Below are 23,110 nucleotides of genomic sequence, written 5' to 3' on the forward strand. Positions count from 1 at the left end.
AAACAAAACAAAACAAAACAAAACAAAACAAAACAAAACAAAAAACAAACAAAAACAAAACAAAACAAAACAAAACAAAAACATGATTCTTGATGAAAGTATTGAGTAAGTGTGGAAAACGAGTATAGAGAAGACAGGAACTAAGGATTACTCATGCCAAGCCATATGCTTTATCTGCACCCAGGAGGTCATACTGGAGAATGGGTTGAGTGAGAAATAATCTCCAAGATGGTTTAATCCAAGGTCCTAATTTTTCACTTGAATCATCTCAGCTCCAAAGCAATGAAATGGCTTGTCCGATGCTGACAATGTTGAGACAAAAATTCAGGGCTTCTGATTCCAAGTTCATTAAATTATGCAGTTCAGTTTCCTGGAGAGTAATATATTCTTAAAGGGTCAGAAGAAGCCAAGAGAGAAAGCTGAGAAGAAAAATAGGCATATGCCAACTCACCTCCAGGAAGCCAGTGTGACCCTCAGTGACAGTGAATAAAGAGATGAGCCACAGCACTCCAACTCTCATCTTCGACAGTCCTTCTCCTCTTCCCTGGGCTGAATGTAAACTGGCAGTCTCATAGTCTACAACTAGACAAGCAGTGCAAGGCTCGGTCACAAAAACAAGTAATTCAAGCCAAAAATTTTAAATACACACAGTGACATGACCTAACTGAGCTGATCAGAACTCCTGCACGTTTACTTTTCCACTTCATGCAGCCTGTGACACCAATACTTCTGCTCCATTGCAGAATAAATAGATTTCTTTATTCACAAACTTACTAGAAAGAAGCACTAGAATTCTTAAATTTGACTAAATGCAGGTTAACATTGCAACCAGGTGCATTTAATATCAACCTTCTATATTTCACTGGGGCTTTCTATCATCTCAGGAAAGATAAGCATCAAAACAACTAAGGACATTGAGAATCATTAATACGAGGCTAGAAGAGTGTTTAAAAAGTTAAGTATTTAAGTATTTAATAATGATAAACCAATCCAGCAAAATGTCCTCCTTATAAAGTTGATGTAATTAATAAAAAAAATTTGGATAACTCAGCACATGGTTACAAAATTCATTTATACCCAGGTTATTTAGTGTCAAAAAAAAAATGCACAGTGAGGGGAGAATACGTCTGTCCAATACAGTAGCCACCAGGTACATTTTTATTGTAATTAAATTTAAAATTAGTTCCTAAGTTGCACAAGCCACATTTCTTGTGCCCAATAGCCTCCTGTGGCTAAGTGGCTACAAACTTCAGTGTATCATAGCTGCAAGATTTATCATGCAACATTGATAGAACTTGAAGAAATACTTCCCAATGACATCACAACTTTTTTTTGTACAACTGCACAGGAAAAAAATGAAAAATTATGACGATTAGACTAAGTAATCCATTATCAAAATAACCAGCCTGATTAGCTGTATAAAGAACACACAGAGTTGAGCTCTCCCTCCCATCCCTTACCTCTGTTACTGGGTGTGCTTCAGACTTGATGCAATACTGTCATTTCTGCCAGCTGTGCCCCCCACTGCTCTCTGATCTGGAGAGTAGAGAAATGGTTTAAAAGCAGGATAAGGATTAGCAAAGACAGGGTCCATTTTTCAGTGATTTTTTTTTTTTTAGGGCTTCCTAAGGAAGCACACACACAAAAAAGGCAACAACAGCCTTGGTGACACAGCAGTAACAGAATGCTCTGCAATGCTCAGGGCATACAGGCAGGTCCTGGGTTCATACTCCTGATGTCCCTGTGCATGCCAGGGGCACAGTGCATGTCTGTGATCCTGGTTGTCTGAGGTTGCAGTGGGATCACTGTGCAAAGACCCCACTGGGAGCCCCTCTTTTTCTTTCCTCTCTTTCTCTCTTGGAAGAAATAAGTTTCTAAAAATATTTTAAAGAAAGAAAAATAGGCAATATGACATGAGCAACTTTTGTATTGACCTTCTCTTGAGAGAAAAGTTCTCTCTTGTCATAATTTCCTGTTTGCCAAAGATTCCTCCTAAGTCTGTTGTTTTAAGCTTCTGTAGGCAGCAGCCTGTGTTCTAGATCATTCTAGATCCTTTTTCCCAAAGCTTATTTGCTCTGAGTCTATTCCCTCCGGCCTGTGCTTTCCAGTTTCCAAAAACAATGTATACTGGGCTCTAATCAGTGTGTATCAAGCTTTTTTGATGGATTATCATGAAAAGAAATGGCTGTTATAATATACTAGATGTACATGTTTATGCATATATACATACTATACATGTGTATATGTATATACATCATACTATACATGCATATATTCATAACTACATATGTTGTATGTATATACATATGTGTATAAATTAACTGAACAGTTTCATGAAACAGGACTTATATTTTTCCTGTGATGAACCTTTAATAGTTTCTGTGTTTTATATTATTTTATTTTTACTGGTAGATTCCATCTTATTAAATTGATCTACAATATCCTCATGAAGCGCAGCCACACTGCAGAGGGAGCTTGACCTCTCCCCAGTCTCTTATAAATTTTTTTTCCGTTTCCAAGGAAGATGTTTTCCATTTGACTTTCTCACCCACTGTCTACAGTGCTGGAGCTTTCAAATAAGCTAGCAGTCTTCGTACATGTAGGGGTGATCTACTCTGTTTCCAAATGAGAGGCCTAGTCTGCATATGGTGCATTCTCTGCCTCTGAAAAATTTCCTTTATCCCATGTGTAGTCCAGGCCTAAGGTACAAACCCAGTTCAAAAGGCCTGGTGATGGCTCTGGCTCTGGGCATTATAGGAAAGCCCTCTGTCATACTCTCAGGCTCTTTATTCCTTTTTCCTCTCAAAGATAATATGGGAGTGTATTCTAGAATGCCTCCCTGGACTTGCTAGAAATGGTAAACTCTAATTTATAATCAGGGCTTTAGACCAGTAATTCCGAATCACTGGTGTGTATGCTAATCATAAATAGATGGGCTATAAAGAAAAGAGGAGTGAGGGAAGGAAAAAGAAGAGGAAGAGAAAGAGCATAAGGAAAAGGAAGAGGAGAAAAGAATACATTTAGGATATATATACACACATATATATACATATATATGTATATAATAAATAATCATCATTTTATATATATATACATATATATATAAAATAATCAAATTTGTCTGAAACTATAAAAGACCCCATAGACCGAATAAAGTAGGAACCATCTCACTACCTACCTCAAAATATATTACAAAGCTGTGATAATCAAAAACAGTATGATACTGGGACCAGCAGTTAGTAATGGCTATGTTGCTGGATTCCCATGTAGTCGACCACTGAGTGCCGGACCTGGTGGCTTAAACTCATACCAGTATCTGTATGATACTGGCACAAAAATAGATGCATAGACCAATAGAACAGAACAGAGAATTCAGAAATAAACCCTAAAACCTACATCTAACTGAACTTTGACAAAGGGTACAAGACAATGCAGTGGAGAGAAGAAAATGTTTTAGCAAATGGTGCTGATAGATCTGGATATCTACCTGCACAAAAATGAAACTGGACCCCTATTACAAAAATCAACTCGAAAAGGGTCAAATATTTAGATATAAAACCTTGAACTAGAAAACGATTCACAGAAAATATTGGAGAAATTCTTAAAAACATTAGAGTAGGCAAAGATTTCTTATGTTCACATATTGAAATGTTCACTTCATAAGCTAAACAATGTCATAGAATGTATATAAAAAATAAATAAAAAAATAATACTCCAATACTACAAATAATACTACAATAATACTGCACAGGCAATAATATCAAAAATAGAGAAGTGGAATTACATTGAACTAAAAAGCTTCTGCATAGCAAAAGAAATAACAATTACTTTGAAGAGACAATCTTCAGAATGGGAGAAAATATTTGCTTCAGATAGGAGGTTGAAGACCAGAATATACAGAGAACTGAAGCAATTCACCAACACAAATATGAATAATCCAATTAATAAATGGGCAAATGAACTCATCAGACAACTTTCCGAGGAAGAAATATGAACAGTCAAAATGCATATGAAAAAATGTCGAACATCTCTTATCTTCAGGGAAAGGCAAATCAAAACCACAATGAGATAGCACTTAACCCCAGTCTGAATGGTATGAGCTAAAAAATAAAGAATAAGTGCTGGCCAGACTGTGGTGAAAGGGGAACCCTCTTACACTGTTGGTAGGAGTGTAAATTAGTACAGCCAAGGTGGAAATAATATCAGGGCTCTGTAGCTAGACTGTCTATGGTTCAGGTTCAAGCCCTGACATTTACTAACTAGAATGTTCTTGGGTTGTCTATATACCATAGTTTACACATCTATAAGATGGGGGAAATAATATCCAATCCATAGGTTCTTAAAAGAATTGAATGGCATGCAAAGTATCCAGAGAAGTGCCTGGCAGGTGGCAAACCTCAACTATTGTAAATTACTAATACTAGTATGGGTATTACTAGTATTTCAGTCTTACCACCGGTTTCTCAAGTAATTTGTCAGACCATGTCGGAGTTTGGCTGCAATTCTGAGATAAACTAATTGAAAAAAAAAAAAAAAGTGTTCCTTTGGTAAGGACCTTCCATAATGGAGGAGTCCTAGCCTCAAGGTAATAAAAGAACATTTTCACAGTCATTGAATTTTCTGACTAAAGGAGGGTCCTTGACAGTGAAGATGTCAGGAAATACTTTATGTGTGTGTGTGCAGGGTAATTGTAAATCTCACTTAACATTACCTTTTTTAGACATAAACCCCATCACTTCCCTTTCAAGTCGGAAGAGTTCTGATTAGTACAAAATTCTCAGACTCCTTGTGTCCTTGCCATGAACGAGGAATTGTTGCTGTTATTGAAAGTATGGCATGTTTACATCACGCCTCGCTCTGTAGCAGCTGAGGGCTGCTGACGCCTGACCTACAGCTGTGTTGGCACAAGCTTCCGTGGGAGGGTTTGGCCATGGTCAGAACCCCCCTCGCTTCCTTGAATTCATTTAAGTGAAGTCATTTTTGATAATTTCTGTCCTTCAGTGTACAGTGAACAATCATTAGAATTTGCTATTTTGCCTCAGGAGACGGCTGCCCATTGTCCATTACACTTTCAGTTACGTATTTATAAACTCCAAATATCATTTATTTATGTCAACAGTTGTCTCCTTATCAACAGTCGTGCTCAGTTGAACTGCTCACACCTATGCTAGCCAGCATTTTTAGTAACAATCTAATCTTAGCCACAGTTGAACTATGGGCTACTTTTCTGGCATCAATATTTATGAAATGTTTCTTCCCCTATAAATAGAAGAATTCCCAGCAGAGATGTCTTTCTCCTCTCTGTTTTGGACACAAATGTGCACACACACACCACACTTATGAAAACATACACATTCATGAAAAGACCTTCACATAGAAATTATGACTTGAATAAAATTAGGAAGAAGACCTGAAAAACCTTGATATTACTTTATCTCTCATTTTAAATATTTTAATGTTTTTGTTAACATTTTAGTTGGGACCTGTCTTGGTACAGGACTCTTAGGACCACTTGCCTTCGAGAAAAATTTTTTTGTTTCTTTAAGTAGGCAGATATAATTCAGAAGACAATTGAGATACTAGATGGGAAAACAGAAAATATAACCAATTCATGGGGCCAGGAGGTTGCATAGTGGTTAAAAGCTGGACTCCCACATGACTGACCACAGTTCATGTCCTGGACACAGTGGCTTGAAAATCATGCAGGGCACATGTATGTGTGTGCCCAAAATCCTAAGGGAAGACTGGAGGAGTGGGGATTGTGGCATGAACATCCCCCTTGGGGGGTGATTTCTCAGTTTCTTTCTCTCTGTTTCTGTCTGCCTCTCTAAGGCAAAATTTAAAATTAAAGATAAAAATGATAACCAATTCTATGTGTATAAAACTGTTTGCAGGTTTGATAAATTGTATGAGCTAGACAAATTTCTGGGAAGACAATAATTTTTAAATTATTTAAAATTTCAGTGAATGTCTATGTATGTGTGTACAGAGAAAAATTTTAAACTCATAATTTTATACTTTAGCATGTACTTAGCATATCTATGTTTATAAACATGGTGGAAAGAGACCTGGATGAATTAGGTCCCAACTCCCGTTATCTGTGAGTTCTTGTGAACGTGAAAAAACTGGCTTCAGTTTTCTCTTTATAAAGTAAGGGGTAGAATGAGGTGTGGGCCAGGTGGTGGACAGTGGTAACACAGCTGGGCCCACATGGGAAAGTCCCGGGTTCCTGTCCTGGAAACTCGCTGTCCACCTGTGCCTATGACCCAGTCTGGATGAGGCTGGGTGTGGATAGAGACATCAGGACTATGTGAGGGATTTCTATCTCTTTGTCTCTCTCATAAAAAAAACACGTTTTTTTAAAAAGTGAGTTTAGACTCATTCACATTCAGTTTACTATGATATGCTCATTCCCCACTTTCTACTTATAGTTATTTCTTTAATTACTTTCCATTAAGATGCACCAGGAACGAAATCTAAGCCTGGAAAGATTAAAATCTTGTGCTCATCTTTATTTTGCTTTCTCCTCAAACTGGTTATTAAATTGTTGAACATCTTTTGAGATGAACTGAGAGCCTACAAAGAATTAAGTTCTTGGGCAGAAAACATGTATAGTGTTTAACAATTCTAGAATTATAAGCCTGGAATGGACAAAAAGAATTGCTTAGCTCTCAGGCACCCCTCTCCCTGGGACTCTACTAATCTGCTAAACTTTCATTTGTTCAACCTCCATTTATGGTCACTGCAATTTCCTATGCAGTATGCCCAGCACTGGTTATAAACAGTATTGTCAAGCAGGGCTACTAGGACTTGTACTCACACATTTAGAGAAACCCCAAAAGTAGTGATCCAGACCCATTTTGAAAACAACTGCTAGATTGCTGAAGGTCTCCGTGCTCCAGGATCCCTACTTAAATTGTCCTATTTCATTAAGTAATAGATTTCCATTCAGAGTCCGATGTGTGACCCTATCTCTTAGGCTGATCCATTTATTTTTGTGGGGGTTGGCGTGGGGAAAGGTTTTTGCTATAGGGTGTGTGTGCTCACCAGAAAGAAAGAGAGAGACAGAGAGACAGGAAGCAAGAATTCACCCCCCCGCCCCCCAGAGAGACAGGAAGCAAGAAATCACCTCCCCCCATCCCCCGCTCAGGGGAATGGCCATGCCGTAATCCCCTCTCTTCCATTCTCCTCTTGGGATCTTGGGCATGCATGCACACGCACACGGTGTGAGTTTAAGTCACCGGGTCCAGGACTCGAACTGTGGTCGAATACATGGGAGTCCAGCAACATAGCCATCATGCCAACAACTGATCCTCATAGACTGATCCATTTTGATCCCAAAATTAAGATACATTTTTTAAAATTCTGTGTGTCCTTTGCCACTCAATTAAAACTTCAACTCAAGGGCATTTCTCCTAACTCTGGTGCTTTGGGCCTAGAACAACTGTCTGTTCCTTCCTAGCAGGAATTGTTTTTCTATATGATCTGTACTTTGTATCTTAGAAGAGCTTCATTCGTGATGAGTTATTTTTCTTAATTCATCGCCCAATATGCTTTCTGGCATTCTAGTGGAGTTTTTTTCCCACAGGAGGCAAAACCAGTTCAATTCTGTTGGAAAGGGCCTGACTGCAAGCCTCATGGATTGGCTCTATTCCAGTCTTGCTTGTAACTGAAAATTTTCCCCAGTCACTTGTGGTTGGATAGAGCAGGAGTTACCATCAAGCCCTTAAAGGATGATTAACGACATTTCAGACAAGCTGCTAAACTCTTTCTTCCAGTCAAGACTTCAGCTTAGTAATAGGGACCAACCTTCCTGGCATCCCCAGGCCAGTATTACTTCTCCTATCCTGACCTTCTCAGCCAACCTTCCTGGCATTCCCAGGGCAGTATTAATTCTCATATCCCCACCTCCTCAGCCAACATTGCTGAATTAGAGTAGGTAAAGTCCAGGAAAATTAGGCTTCCTCTTGAATTATTTGCTTAGAAAAATACCTGAACAGCACTCCAGAGAGGTGATAGCTATCCAACAAGAAGAAGTAAGAACGATTTCTTTCTAACTGACAAAGTACTTTCACATTAATTTGTTTATTTTGGCAATCTTGTAAATTAACTAGGAATTAATTCCATTTCACACTTGTGGAGAATGAAAAGAGTATACCTATATTCTAACTTAAAAGAATTTATGACCATTTCTCTACATTTTTCTCTCAAAAGGAATTTAATACTTCCTTTTGACTATCATCCAGTTAGTTTTCATAGCTTGGGGCATGATCTTAATAGGATCGCAATTGTTCATTTGATCTCCATCCGAGTTTCTTAAAATTAAGTGTTCTTTGGTCAATAAAAAAGGATACATGTTTCAAAGCTATCTTACTAACAAATGCGTGGCCTCAGTGTCTAAGGATGAAAACACCAATCTTCAAGCCTACTAGAAAATATCTACAGAACAGGCTCAGATTAAAGATATCATAAACCCTTCTTGATCTGGTTTTAAATGAGAGTAAAACAAACATCTGGCTTCTCATTCAATGCTTATACTGATAAATCTTATTTGTTTCAAATATACCAGAAACCACTAACTATTTAAGTTTTCCTATGTATTTTATACTAATAGTAATTTCATTATAAATTTCTTAAAGAATAAAACACATGTTTTTCAATCACATTCCCTAAAAGATTCTTCTAGAAACAGAACTAGTTGAGTGACATTCCGCCTATTTTTAGATCAAATCAATCCATATTCAGAACCATCAAGGTTCCACACTGGTGCAGAATGAAGGGCAAACTCATTATTTCAGCATTTTGAACTCCTACAACCTACCCTCAAACTTCCCTTCTATTAACCTTCCTTTCACACATCCTAATTCCAGGCAAATAAGGATTTGTCTAGGGAAGAGTTGAATTGTTGCCTCAAATTGTTCTTTATTTTGAGTTTTCATAGACATGACTAAATTGCCATCCTAATTTGTACCCATTTATGCTCCGTTGTAAGGTATAGAAATGCCTATTTCATCACACTGTCTTCAACTTCCTTCTAATGTTGCTAAATAATAGTCAAAATTCTATATAATTATTTTAATTTTTATGTCATTGATAGTAAGAGTAAGCATTATTCAGGTGTTTATTGGCCTTTTTTTTCCCCCTGGCTTAACTATTTAAGATATTTTCTAAGTTTTTCTATTGGTAAGTTCACCTTTTTCTTTTTTTTTTCTTAAAAGTTTGTTCATTTCTTTCTCCCATGAGCAAAGAGAGACAAAGACAGAGAGAAAGCACCCCAACAGGGCTCCTCACACCAGTGAACCTGCAGCTTCAGACAGCCTGGTTTGTGGGCACACATGCACCCATCATGTTTAGGAAGTCCTCCAGACATGAACCCAGAACCTTCCCATGTGGGATAACCTCACAGGGCCTTGTGTTACCACTGCACCACCATCTGACTCCCCTTATTAAGACCTGCTTTTTAGGATTTATTTTGCATAGAATGGATATTAGCTCTTTGTCACTTGTGTTACAAATATTCTATCATGATTTGTCTTCCATCTTTTTTTTTTGGTAGAGGTTTTTGCTATAGGTTTTTGCTCTCACCAGACAGACAGAGAGAGACAGAGAGACAGAAAGTGAGAAATCACCCCCCGGGGTGGATGGCCACGCGGCAATCCCTTCTCCTCCGTTCTCCTTTCGGGATCTTGGGCACGCACACACACGCGCCCGGCGTGAGTTTTAAGGCACTGGGTCTGGGACATGAACCACGGTCGACTACATGGGAGTCCATCCACATAGCCAATATGCTAACTGCTGGTCCCTGTCTTCCATCTTTTAATCTCTTATGTTGTTTTCCTCTGTGTAAAAGATTAAAATGTTTGTGAAATCACATCAATCTTATCCATTATAAGTTTTAAACTTGAGATTATGCTAAAATTTTTTACTTATAAAAATACTGTAAAAATATTTGAGAGAGACTGTTGCTATATGGCACATGAGCTTTCCAGAGAGAGACAGAGAGATAGAGAGAAATCACCCCTCAGGGGGTTGGCCACACCACAATTCCTTCTCCTTCATTTTCCTCTTGGGATTTTTGGGCACATGCACACACGCACCTGGCGTGAGTTTTTAAGCTGCCAGGTCTGAGATTCAAGCCAGGTCGACTATGTGGGAGTCCAGCATTGTAACCATTATGCCATCTGCTGGTGCTCTCCTATATTATACTCTAACGCTTCTTTAGGATTTTGTAAATCATTTTTAAAAATACATTTAAATCTTTCATCATTTTGGAGTTATTGTAGTTTGGGGGATGAAATAGGAATTCACTTTTATTTTCTCTAAATGAATAGCCAATTATGCCAACTACATTTCTTGACTAAACCATTCTTTATCAAGACTGCCTTGATAATTCTTTATCAGTTTTAAAGACCACCTATCCATATAGAAAAATTCTGAAAAAATATTTTTTAATTCTGCAGTGTCATTTCTTTTAAGAATTACTTGCTTAGTTGATATCTATTAATTATTTATTCATTTTGAGACATGATCCTCTTGTTTCAATATCCTGAGTCTTTGGGATTGGAGATTTATGCCATCATGCCCAACTTTTCAATTAATTTATTGATCCACAGTGTAGAAGAGTGTTATATACCCAGGAAATCATTAAGTGTCTTTGAAATAATTAGCCAGATTGTCTAAGAGATTAAGCATAGGGAAGTCTCCATGCATAATTAGGCTCAAGTATAAACACAGTGTAAAGGGTTTTTATGGAAAACATAATCAGCTTAATACAAACTCTCTTTACCCAAAACTTTGCAGGTATAAATCCGTTCAACTGTAATAAGCTGTCCTAATATTCCAAATTTATAGTAAATATTTGCTTATCCCTGAACAATAAGGCACTCTTATGATCAGTATTTTAAATTCCTATCTTATAAGAAGGAAGAAAATTAGAAAGAAATGTTCTTAAAGAATTAGAAGTCTTTATTTAAAAAGACTTCATTAATGCAAACAAAACTAAAATTTCCAAGATTTGCAGGTCTCTGGAGATTAAAAACTGACATTTGCAGTGAGAACACCAAGACACCAAGAAGACCCTCATTAATGAGACTTACTGTATTTTGCAGTTTTAGGATCACATGCCTCCCTGCTGTTCTTTGCATTTTATTTATTCAACTGTCTATACATGAGGAGTTTGCTATAGCTCTATGAAAGGTCAGGGCATTTTCTACTTCTGTTATTCATTTCTATGGATTTTCATTCTCAACATGCCAGTGCCTAGATCCCTACCAGCCATTTGACAAGAACAATCCAGAAGAAATCCCAAGACAGGTAACAGTGTTTCCTGTCTCTGTGGCTATGGGTATTCCTTGCCAAAGAAGGTTAAAAAGGGAAGCAGGCAGACTATTTTGAAAGTTGCAAATAGACACATTTGGACCGAGTAGATTGTATAGCACTTGGTTTCATAAGGGGTGGCCTTAGAAAAAGTGTGACTTCAGTGACACTTGTCTTGGGATACCACTCCTCCCCTTTCTGAGTTGTTCACCCTTATGACTTACATCCCTACCACTATGAATGCCCTTAGATACCCAAGGGCCCTCTTGCTTCTTCCGGTTTCCTCTTGCTTCTAATCAAAACATTAAAATTGTTCACTTTTATCTTATTTTTAATAAAGTTGCGTATTTATTTTTTTCTAGTAGGATATTGGCATTCCTTTAACTGTGAAATGAAAGACATTAGAGGGCATATAGATGTGAAAGTATGGTGCCGCCCTTATCTTCGACAGCAACAGATAAGCCCTGTAATGAGGACACTGTTCCTATTTTAAAGAAATGCAGTACCTTTTGGAGACACGTATGAGACCCTCAGCAATAATTTGCATCAGCTTGTGGTTGTGTGTGCACAAAGTGAGTGTTTGCAAGTGGAGCTTATAAGACTCAACATACGCACACTCTCATTTTAAATTGTAATGCTACTGCTGACATGTTACAAATTAAATAGTGCCAAAAAAGCTAAAAAATTTGCCCATGGTTATCCTACTTGGCAATAGCTGAATAAAGTATTATGTGGCCATGAATTCAGGCCATGAATTTCCAAGGCCTGTCAGTCAGAAATAAAATGTGTAGCTTTATGTTTACCTGGGAGAAAGGCAGAAGAAATAGTTATTAAGATCTTTTTTTTTTAGATATTTTGGAGTCCAGAAAAGTAGTTAAATTGGAGGTACTTCCTGGGCATATACTAGGTCAGGCAATTCATTCTAAAGTGAAAGCAAACATAATCCTCTTAAGCTGAATTTAATTCTAAGATATTGCTATAGTTACCATATTTCCAATTTGGAGAAGTATTGCGACTGATTTTTTTTTTTTTTTTTTGAGAGGTTTTCGCTATAGGGTATGGGCGCTCTCCAGACAGAGAGACAGAAAGTGAGAAATCACTCCCCAGGGAGGATGGTCACGCCGCAATCCCTTCTCCTCCATTCTCCTCTCGGGATCTTGGGCACACACACACACACGCCCGGCGTGAGTTTTAAGCCACCAGGTCCGGGACACGAACCGCGGTCGACTATGTGGGAGTCCAGTGACATAGCCATTACGCTAACTGCTGGTTCCCACGACTGATATTTTTAAGATGTCTTTTTGGTGTAGCCTTCTTTAATTCAGTCAACCTACCTCCCTGGCACACTGCATTATCATGGAGAGAGAAAAGCATGTGCTTTGAGTCAGAAAACTGGAAGTGGAGACAAAGCAAATCATCTCAAATTGTACACTTAGCAAGAGGTTGCACTCTGCTGGCTCTGCTCATAGCTTTTTCAACTCTGTTCTTTTATTTAACATTCTTCAGGAAATAAGATATTGATATCCAAAATTTCCCCATGGGGAGAAAACGCACATTTCATGATAACAGGTAATGGTGATACCAGTAAGGGTTCAAAGGGGTCAGGCCACAGCTACAGTATTGGGCTTACCTGGTGATTCCTCTCTTCACATCACAGCTCGAGGGAGCCTTTCTTCCAGTGGTCTTGTGGCACAGTCACCTCTTCTGCTGTTTGAAAGGAGAATATTAATATCTGAACTACAGCAACTCACTGCATGAATAAAGGTGCACTGATTAATCAGCAACTCCAGGCACACATTACTGCCTCTGCAAGCAGAAAAGCCCAGGACACACCCCCTTCAAGAAGGAAAAGAGAAGTAGTTTCCTGCTAACTCTCCCTTCCCCTTAGAGTCAGTATCAGGTCTGGTAAGAGGAAGGAGCTCAGAGCTCAGACTTAATGATTCTTCCAGCAGACATAGATGGGGGTCTGAAATCACAGAAGGGAAAGAAAAGAAATCCTCTAGAGGAACTTGGAAGACCTCTGTCCTCAATTCCTGTATTACACAATGTCACTCCATCCAGACTCTAAACATCCCAAGTCATACCCCATAAAGCTGAAGGAATCCAGCCCTTCGTGCCTAATTGCAATGGAGGGAGGTAGGAAATACCATTCAGGTCGGGGTAGGAGGTGATACTATTTTTCCTACTCCAACTTTGTCATGTAAGACTCAAGAATCAAATTACTACTTTCCCAGATGAAAGAACTCCAGATATCTGTGGATGGGATAGTAAAGAATGGACACTAGTCAAAGACAGCACCAGGATATACACTGAATGATGGTTTCTATATGTTCTTTGTCCTTAGAAACTAGGCCTTATTAGAAAACCTAGAGCAAAGCCTTATTCATTTCTTTAATAAAGACTTATTTACTTTCTAAGAAGTCATCTAATTAGAAAACTGTGAATAGTCAAGTCTCATTATGTGTTAAATCTTGAGGCACATTGGTTCATAAGTTACTTTTGGTCAATTTAACTACAGATGCTAACAACCAAGTCTAAATTAGCAAATACATTCTATCATAGAATGATAAAGTGACCAACACTCTGTTATTCAAAAATGCCACCAAAAAGAAAGCAACGGGTGTCTTTGAATTCAATTAATTTATTACTTTTCTTTTTCCTTTAAGGATTCCATATTCAATAAATGACTTGAGGTAGCTTATAATGCAAATGTAGAAAATAAAAGAAAATAAAACAAAAGAATAAAATAGAAATAAGCTGGTAACCATGAAAGCTCTGTTTTAACTCTATGAACTACAGAAAAGGGAGGTATAAAACTAGAGTCAATCAAGAAAAAGAATGCAAATAATCCATGAGATTTTATGTTTTATAAGTTTGAAACTGAACTCTAAGGATAGAGCTTTCTAGCAGTTAAAGAAATGGGGAAGCTAGTCAGGTACATTGTTCTCATTATCAGAAAGGAGGAAGCAACTGTCTTCTCAGGAAGGAGAAAATGATCTTTGGAGCAGGAAATGCTAATAGAAATATCTTCTTTAGAGTGAAAAATATTCCCATGACATTTGAGCCTGTAGTTTCATGTTAAAGATTTTTAGTGCCAAGCAGGCCTCCACCAGTGTTACCCTCCTGTTTCCCACACAGATGGTTCACATGGTCCATATCAACTCTTCACAATCAGGTCTGGACCTGGCCCTATGAAAAAGCTGTCAAGTGAATGGTCCTTACCTAACAACCCCCAATTGTTCAAGGGCATCAACTATTGTTCCTTTTTTCGCCACTGGCTTGGGTGGAATAGAGCCAATTTCATAATTTAGTGATTCCAATCTCCTCATATGCCTTTTCTGCAAGGTTTTGCCTGTTTTGGAATCTACCAACTGTAACTGAAGGGCAAATTTCCATTCACTCAGCTGATCCAATGTCTATGCTCCTTTTTTAGATAGAGTAGTTATGTGTGCACACAATGGGGGTGGGAAGAAAGAGATGAAAGCTCACCTAACAGAGTCTCATCATGCTGCCATCCTATCTCCAGGACTAGAGCTCCTCAGGATCTGGGGCACCTACACAGGCTTCTGGTTTGGCCTCTGCTGGTTTCCAAGCCAACCTAGGGGTCCACGCCCATAGTCAGTCATATGACTTTCAGCACTGCAGGGCACTTGTGTTAGTTACCATTGCACCACAGCAGCTAAGCCTAATGTCTAAGGACAGGATTAGAGGTGCCATCTCTTCAGTGCTGCCCTTTTCCTACTGTCTATATTAAAAAGCAACTGTTTGTAACATATCACGACATCTTAGTAGGCATGCATTTATAAAATGAGACTAACATCCTCCTAATTACTTGAGCAAGAAAGTGGCCATGGAATTGGGGAAAGAAAAGGTGAGGGGTGAAGAAGCAGTGGAAGGGCAAACAAAATGGCCAATTACTGTGAAGCTTAGTGTAGTGAGGGCTTGAAGCTGAGATGGAAACTCTGTTATTCACCTTTGGTCATTCTGCCATTGAAGCCCAGTAACTTCCTAAGAGTCAACATGTGCCTTCAGAACCAATGGGAGTCTTAAAATTTTTATTTTATTATTTTTTATTGTTATTTACATTTAATCACTATACATCTTTACAGTGTACAACATGGCTTTTCCCAGCACGAATACAGTGCATATCAGTCAAGACAAAGACATTACTATATACGTCGTCATCACCAAGTAACTTTTCATTTTTGTGTCAAACATACTGCTTATTTCCATTCATTTCCCTATTACACACCCTTATCCTTATTATCTCTAGTATCTACAGTTGCCTTCCCTGCTACTATACCTTCCAGTCTTTCAGTTTCTGCTATAGAGCACAGACTTTTGGTATAGACTGAGTGCAAACACATAAAGTCTGTCTTTCATAGTGTGACTTGCCTTGCTTAGCATTAAGTCTTCCATATTTCCACTTTGTATCAAATGCTGGGGTCTCATTGTATTATATGACTGAGTGGTATTCCACAGAGTATATACGTCACATTTTTCAATCCACTCATCTATGTTTGGACATTTGGCTTGATTCCATGTTAGACCAAATATTTTATCTGATACTAGAAAATTAGACAACAGTAGACATTGATGAATGACTTCATGAGTGCATTGGTTTGGGAGAAAACTGAATCAAACAAATTAATGCTTTTAACAGCCTTTTAATTCCATATTTAATATAAGGAGGTCACAGTATGTTCAGTATTTAGGTCGATTTAAAAGTAGGGTGTGTTTCTGAAACTGATGACTCACCAATAAGTCATTTACCCCTTCTAGTTTCCTCCTCAAAATCTGTTAATGCATGCAATGCTAAATTCCACCAACACTTCCTGGTTAGTTTGTGGGGCTCCTTGGCCCCTACAAAGGACAGAGAGCAAAAGGAAGCAGAATGGATTTGAGCTCTGCAGCAACACTGGGACATAGCATTAGTTGCTAAACCCAAGATAAAGCCAACCTGTGAAAAAGGCTGAGGGAATTTTGTAGTTCATAATCCTTCATCTACTATAAAATATCACACACTAGTCTATAAAGCAAGAACAAGGTGTTCACCTGAGCATATAAACCAGCTAAACAAGTGTATTTTGGTCCATGTGGTCTACTATACATTTCTTTCCATGGTACTCTTGACTGTAATGAAAAGCCTGAGTCTGAGGAAGTGGTTCAAACCTTCTAATTTCACCTGTGTTTATGTGGATTTTGTGAACAGTCTGATGGCTTGGCAAACATACAGAGTCACATGAATAAACAGCAACAAAGGAGAAGGGCAATGGCACACAGAACCATGTTATTGGAATTAGTTGCCTAAATTTAAATATCAAAATACTTCCCTGAGTAACTACTGAGTGTGGGGCAATGTCTAAATTAGGTCAGCAGGTGGACCAGGGAAAGACATGAACCCAACAAAGGAGAAGGGCCTAACAGCTGTGTCTATCAGATGTGCTGGACATTCCTTGAGCTTGTCTTAGAGAAGCTTTATTTCAGGGGCTGCAAGTAAAATGAATAATATAGTTTTTCAAGGGTGTGAAAGGCCCTAACCAGTTTCAGGTGACTTTATTCCATAATTGCAAGATGTGCAAGAGCAATAACAAAAATTCAAATATAGGGGCCAGCATGTGGCATGGTGGTTAAGGTGCTGGACTCCCACATGGTCATCTGTGGCTTGAGTCCCTGACTTGGTGGTTTGACAATCATGCCAGGCGTGTGTGTGTGTGTGCCCAAAATCCCAGGAGAAGAACGGAAGAGAAGGGATTACAGCATGGCTATCCCCTGGGGGTGGGGGTGATTTCTCACTTTCCCTCTCACTGTCTCTCTCTTTCTCTCTCTCTCTCTCTCTCATGAGCACACATGTCCTAGAGCAAAAAATATTTTTAAAAATGCAAGTATAATTAAAAATAAAACCGAAAGAAGGAGAGGAGAGTGAAAGAGTTGAACGTAAAATGTAAATCACAGTGAGATTTTCCTGACTACTATGGTAAGTTTACTCAGAGCTGATATGGACTCTTAACACTCAGAATGAGGACTTAAAGGGAAGTGGATGAAACTGAACTATGGACAGTATATAGGCATGAAGAGCAACTGTGGATACCAGAAACAGTGTGGGAGGCAGGTGAGAAATGGTGGAGAGTTAGAGGGAGAGAATCAGGGGGGCAGAGAAAGGAGAAACATTTAAGAAACATGAAATGGAAAATTATCTGTTGATATTAATATGTATGGTAATCTCTTTGATTGAGCCAATATACAATGCATTCCAGATGGAAAAATTTATTTTTCTATGCTATAATGATATACAGTGATGGATTAAAAATTCTAAAAATAAGAAAAAAAAGAGAGGTGTACGGGGAATTATTGGACTACATGAGAAAAAATTATGGTCAATTTGACTTAGGAGAAAATTTAATTTTGTTTCGTCTTGTTTTTTGAGGAGGTAGATTGCGTAATAATCATATTATTATTTAGCATTAAAATACAGGATATTCAAATAGACAAAGGGAAAGTTCACAGATCTGTGGAAAATCTTCACCTTTCCATATCAGAGACAAGGTCACCAATCTACAAATATCTAGATAGCAAATTAGAGGAAGACATGTACTCATACTATCAAGCACTAACATTTACTGAGTACTTACTATGTTCTAAGTACTGTACTTGCATACTCTCAGCAACCCTGTAAGGCAGTTGCCACAATAATTATATTATATTTCAAGGAGTTGAGACAAGGGAGTTGAGTCAAGGCACAGAGCATGTGAATAAAGGATGAACCAGGAAACCTCCACGACCGGTCTTCAAGGCCTATTCTGTTAGCCTATCACCTACAGCTTCTCAAAGACTGATGAGAAATACAACATAGATATGTCCAACCTTTGCTAAAAGACCAAAGAAAAGAAAAAAGTAAACACGGGTATTAATGAGACAGAGAGTTCTTACCATGTGAATATCCCATTATATATTGGAGAGAGCAACTAAACTTCTACAGAATCAACATCTCCATTTTATCCAAGAAGTAGGCTTCAATTACGACTGAATTTAAGGCCCTGGTAAAAGTGGTAGAGTCAGGCAAGACTCCTTCCATGGCCTTTAAATCAGTTCATAATATACAGGATTTGAATGTCAGCAATAACACTGAGAAAACAACACTAGGGACTATAAAATAAATTAGCTTGTTTTTCGTTCTTAATTTTTTTCTTTCACTCTGCTTGTTTTTCTTTCTTCCTTTGCTTTCATTTGCTAGGGAGAGACAGAGAGAGAAAGAGGAAGAGGGAAAGTGAGAAAGCACCCTCCATGGCAGAAGGCTGCAATGCCTTCTCATCCATTTCTCCCTCCTTTTGGGACCCACACACATGCACACACACACACACATCTGGTGTGTTTTTCAAGCTGCAGATCTGGGACTCTAACCATGTAATGGGCCACATGGGATTCACTGATGCCACCAGCTGACCCAGTCTGCCTGTTTTTAAAGGGAGAATTATGCCACACCAACCAGTCCTCCTCTCCAACCCTCTAAGCTCAAAAGACCCTCCTGAGGTCCTGTAGGCGCAGGAACACATCTGCTGAGTCACATATGTGCAGGAACTTAGATGAGAGCCAGGGCAGCCTCAGTGGAAAAGCGCAACCTGCTACAGCTTCCAAGAACCTCGGTTTTTCCATGCAGATTCAAGAGCCCCAGACCATTAATAAGAAGCAGCATTTTTTTTTCCATCCACCTAAATTGGCAGAAAATAGTAACATAAATCAGGGTTTGAGAGAACAATTGTGAGTCTGCTGGATTAGAGGCCAAAAGCCAACAGGCTGTCAGCCAGTGTGTGAAGGGTGCATTCCTGTGGATGAGAAGCTATGCTAGAATAAAATACATCTGATTCCGTCCTAGGCACTTCTCCTCTGACTTTGTGGCTGCACTCAACTTCCTCAAGAGGACAAACATCTGAAGAAGATGTGGTCTGAGATTAAGACGTTCTTTTTCATTTTCACTTGAGTGTTGTTTCTTCTTAGGAAACAGCAGGTTGACCTCAGTGCTTCAGACGTCGTTCAAGCAAAGGGAGACATCTAGTGGCCAAGCTTGACAATGTGAAAGAAGCCACCTGTTTACAAAATCATGGCAGGGTTCAATCTTTTAATAGCCTGGAGGGTGCACTGAGGTACTCAAGGGGGAGCTGTCCAGATCAGGTTACCTCTGTGAATGGGAGGTCCCTTGTCCAGATCTTCAGGACACATTCTATGTGGAGTGGAATTTAGTCATTCAACCATTCATTTATTCAACAAATGAATGTATATTTAATGTAAATATAAACATTTATAGTACATTGATACTAGATGCAAGACACTCTGCTAGGCCCTGGGACCCCAAAATCTATAAATATTACCTTCAAGTATATTATAATTCAATGGAAAGTCCAGGACAACAACAAGCAGTTAAACTATATTGTGATAAGGGCTATCCACTTTGTCCTACAGAAAGCCACAGAAGGGATATTCAAGTGAATCTTTCAGGGTAAGAGGAAGAAATGTCTAAACCACAAGCCTCAAACTGGCACCCTGTGGGCCTCATCTGGCTTGCAGATGTGTTTTGTTTGGATTGCATAGTGTTTTTATAACTGAATTAGTTGCCAACATTTAAACATGAAGATTTCACATGAAAATCCAGATTTCAGCTTCTTTTGGCAAACGGGATGATCTGACAACACTGGTTACATATTCCACAGGGTGATGTTCATTCAGAGCCGAGTAGAAATGAACTTCCTAATACTTTTTTTCATAATTCCCCATAATGTATGTATTTCAATAAAATGTTGGTAGATTTCACCAAATCAGGGTTCAGAACTCAAAATTACAAACGTGTATTTATTGAAAAATTAGGTCTTCTATACTTGTTCCACAAGCAACTAGTTTTCACCTATAACCACTTTATAGGCAACCACTTTACCAATCAGAGACTGTATAAATACATATCCCTCCTTCACAGTTTGCACCTCAATTAACTTGATTTGGATTAAAAATGTAAATACAAAACATTTAACTATAAAGCTAGTAAAGGAAATGGAGGGGTTTTTGCTGAGACATTCTTTAAATAATTTTTTGGCTTAAGACAAAGGGATTTTTGAAGAAAGACTAAGTAAGACTAAAACTCAGACATCATTAAAAGAAAAATTGATATTTGGCTACAGAAAAGGGGGAAAAAAATTCTGAATGGTGGATAATCAACAGCATACAAATATAAATAATGACCTAGAAATAAATATTTTCAATTTATGCTAGGGGACTTCAACAAGTCTGTAGAAAAAATAAAATTAAAGCATGAAATTATTTGGTGCAAAAAACAGAAATCGATTTATAGCTTTTCGTAACATGTATTTTCTATCAATTTTTTTATAATAAATGACTTTCTTCTTTAATATTTAAATAATTCTTATAAATTAATAAGAAAAAATCCAGAGATAAATTAACAAAGGTATATGAATAAGCCAAAATAAGGATACACATAGTTATAAATATATGCAACACAAGAAAACATCTACTATAACTTGAAAAATAAGGAATAAATCAATAATGAAATAATTATTTTTCACTGCTCAGGTGGCCAAAGACCAAAAACGTTAAGAACAATATAGTGACAGGTAGTAGGAAACAGGCAGTTTCATATATAACCTAGAAATCTTATGTCTAGAAGTCTAACCAAGATAGCTATTAAAGCCATGATATCGGGACCAGCAGTTAGCGTAATGGCTATGTCGCTAAACTCCCATGTAGTCGACTGTGATTCGAATCCTGGACCCAGTGGCTTAAACTCACACTGGGCACGTGTGTGTGCTTGCCCATGATCCTGAGAAGGGAATGGAGAAGAAGGGATCGCAGCATGTCCACTCCCCCTGGGGAGGGGAGTAATTTCTCACTTTCTGTCTCTCTGTCTCTCTCTGTCTCTCTGGCAAGAGCAAGTGCCCTGCAGCAAAAACCTCTCAAAAAAAAATAATAATCATATTGATCCAATGTGGAATAATTTGTACTATGTGAAGACTGGAAGTAAACTAAAAATCCATTAATGTATATGGTAAATGCACTCGTTATATGGATAACCATTAGCCTTTCTGTTTCAAGCAATTGAAACTGTGAGATTTTACACAATGTAATCTAGCTTATGCAGACTAATACAGAAATTGATACCAAAAGCGGGGCAAAAGCTGCTATAAGAGAAATTTGATAATACATGGTCTTTGTTTCTTGTCTGGTTAGTAAGAAGCAAAGAAATTGTTATGAGAAATAAGCATATAGGTAACCTATCTTAAACGCATGAAATATTTGCGATAAACTGAGTGGCAGATAATTAATATGCTCAACAAGCTCATGGCCTCCAGCAAAGAAGGTATAGCCCCTTTTATTTAGTACAAATTGTGGCTCTCTTGACAGTGCAACTCACTTAAAACCATAACTGGATTTTTCTCTATTTCATTTCAATTAGGTCTATGCACCAGTAACTGCACTTCAAATCCTTTTCCATGAAGGTAACTTAAGCATATCATTCCTCAGTGTCAAGAACCACATCTGGTCTCTTCTCTCTGAGTAATTTTGTCCAACGAAAAAGATTTACATAGAGCATCTTAGTCATTCCAGATGTTTAAACAAAAAGTTGTCCTGGGGCTTGGATACAATGGTCTGCAATAGACACAAACACTCAAAGGCCATCTCAACTTTATGTTTTACAGCTTAGAGATAGAAATCAGTTACATCTTCTGTCTGGCACGTCCCAACATTTCTGTTTGTTTGTTTGTTTGTTTCCTTTTTACTCCTGCTTGCAAATCAGTCCATTTTTCCTTGCATTACATGGTCTAAACTAGCCAATAATCACTAAAACATACTAGTCACAGTTTTCTAGTCATCTACCCATCTGTTTCAATACCACTCACACTAATCCGTATTTTCCTCATTGACTGTGATGTCATCTTTAAGAGACACTAAATTCCCATGTGTCTTTGGGTCTTTTTATAGAGTTTGTGTACTTTTCATTCATGTGTGCCTTCGAAATAACCAGCTCCACATTAGTTGTTTACTGTGAATTCGTAATATATTTTCATATCTAACACAGTAATTCTTTCTCATCGTTCTGTGGGTTTTTCCTTCTATTGTTCTTATTTTCTTATTATTGTTCTCAGACTTTTTCTTTCTATCGTTCTTATTAACTTTTCTGTATAAACTTTAAAATTAATTTTTCTGGTCTCCTTTAACACACAAACATACAGACAAAAACCTATTGATAAGTTTACTGAAATTATATTAAATATATAGATAAGTTTGGGGAAAATGAATACCTTCTGGATATTGAGTTTTCCTGACCAAGGGTATGACCTGATTTTCTACATATTCAAATGAAATAAAATATTAAGGGATAAATATAACATACATGCATGAGGAAACCTTTTAAAATCTACTAGAAACACAAAAGAAGACTTCTCATTTATATCCCATGACTTGCGAGACTTAACTGTGTGCTCACGTGTTATCATTAAAATGTGAAATAAAAGTGAACCTGATGTTAGGAAAAACTTCCATTCAGGATGATTTTCCATAGCAATTTTGCCATAGAAGGGTAAAGGGATGCTTCTGGGCCAAATGGACAAAAGGTACACTGTTAAAAATAAATAAATTTCTTTCATTATAAAAAATAAAAAATTAATAAAACACACTCATTTTTACAATGATTTTTCTACCTTGGCCACTGGCCACTTACTTTTAGTTCTGCTCTTCTTTTTTTCTTTTTTTTTCTTTATGGGGCTTGTGGTCACCGGAGACAGACAGAGAC

The 23,110-nt window shown here is 37.9% G+C and overlaps 1 protein-coding gene across 4 annotated transcripts in view; it reads right to left on the reverse strand.

Annotated features, from left to right (window-relative positions):
* Positions 1–13,354, reverse strand: part of ADGRF1 (adhesion G protein-coupled receptor F1) — a 45,215-nt gene extending 31,861 nt beyond the window's left edge. For all 4 annotated transcript variants that reach the window (XM_006149090.2, XM_014588019.1, XM_027772101.1 and 1 more), the window contains exons 1-3: positions 12,947–13,354; positions 1,461–1,536; positions 452–582 (exon numbers count right to left, since the gene is read on the reverse strand). In XM_006149090.2, coding sequence (XP_006149152.1) covers positions 452–520 — 69 coding nt within the window. In that variant the 5' untranslated portion in view covers positions 521–582; positions 1,461–1,536; positions 12,947–13,354. The remainder of the gene's footprint in view (positions 1–451; positions 583–1,460; positions 1,537–12,946) is intronic.
* Positions 13,355–23,110: the final 9,756 nt, after the last annotated feature.

This window comes from Tupaia chinensis, unplaced genomic scaffold (genome assembly GCF_000334495.1).
Source record: "Tupaia chinensis unplaced genomic scaffold, TupChi_1.0 Scaffold000252_1, whole genome shotgun sequence".
NCBI lineage: Eukaryota > Metazoa > Chordata > Mammalia > Scandentia > Tupaiidae > Tupaia > Tupaia belangeri.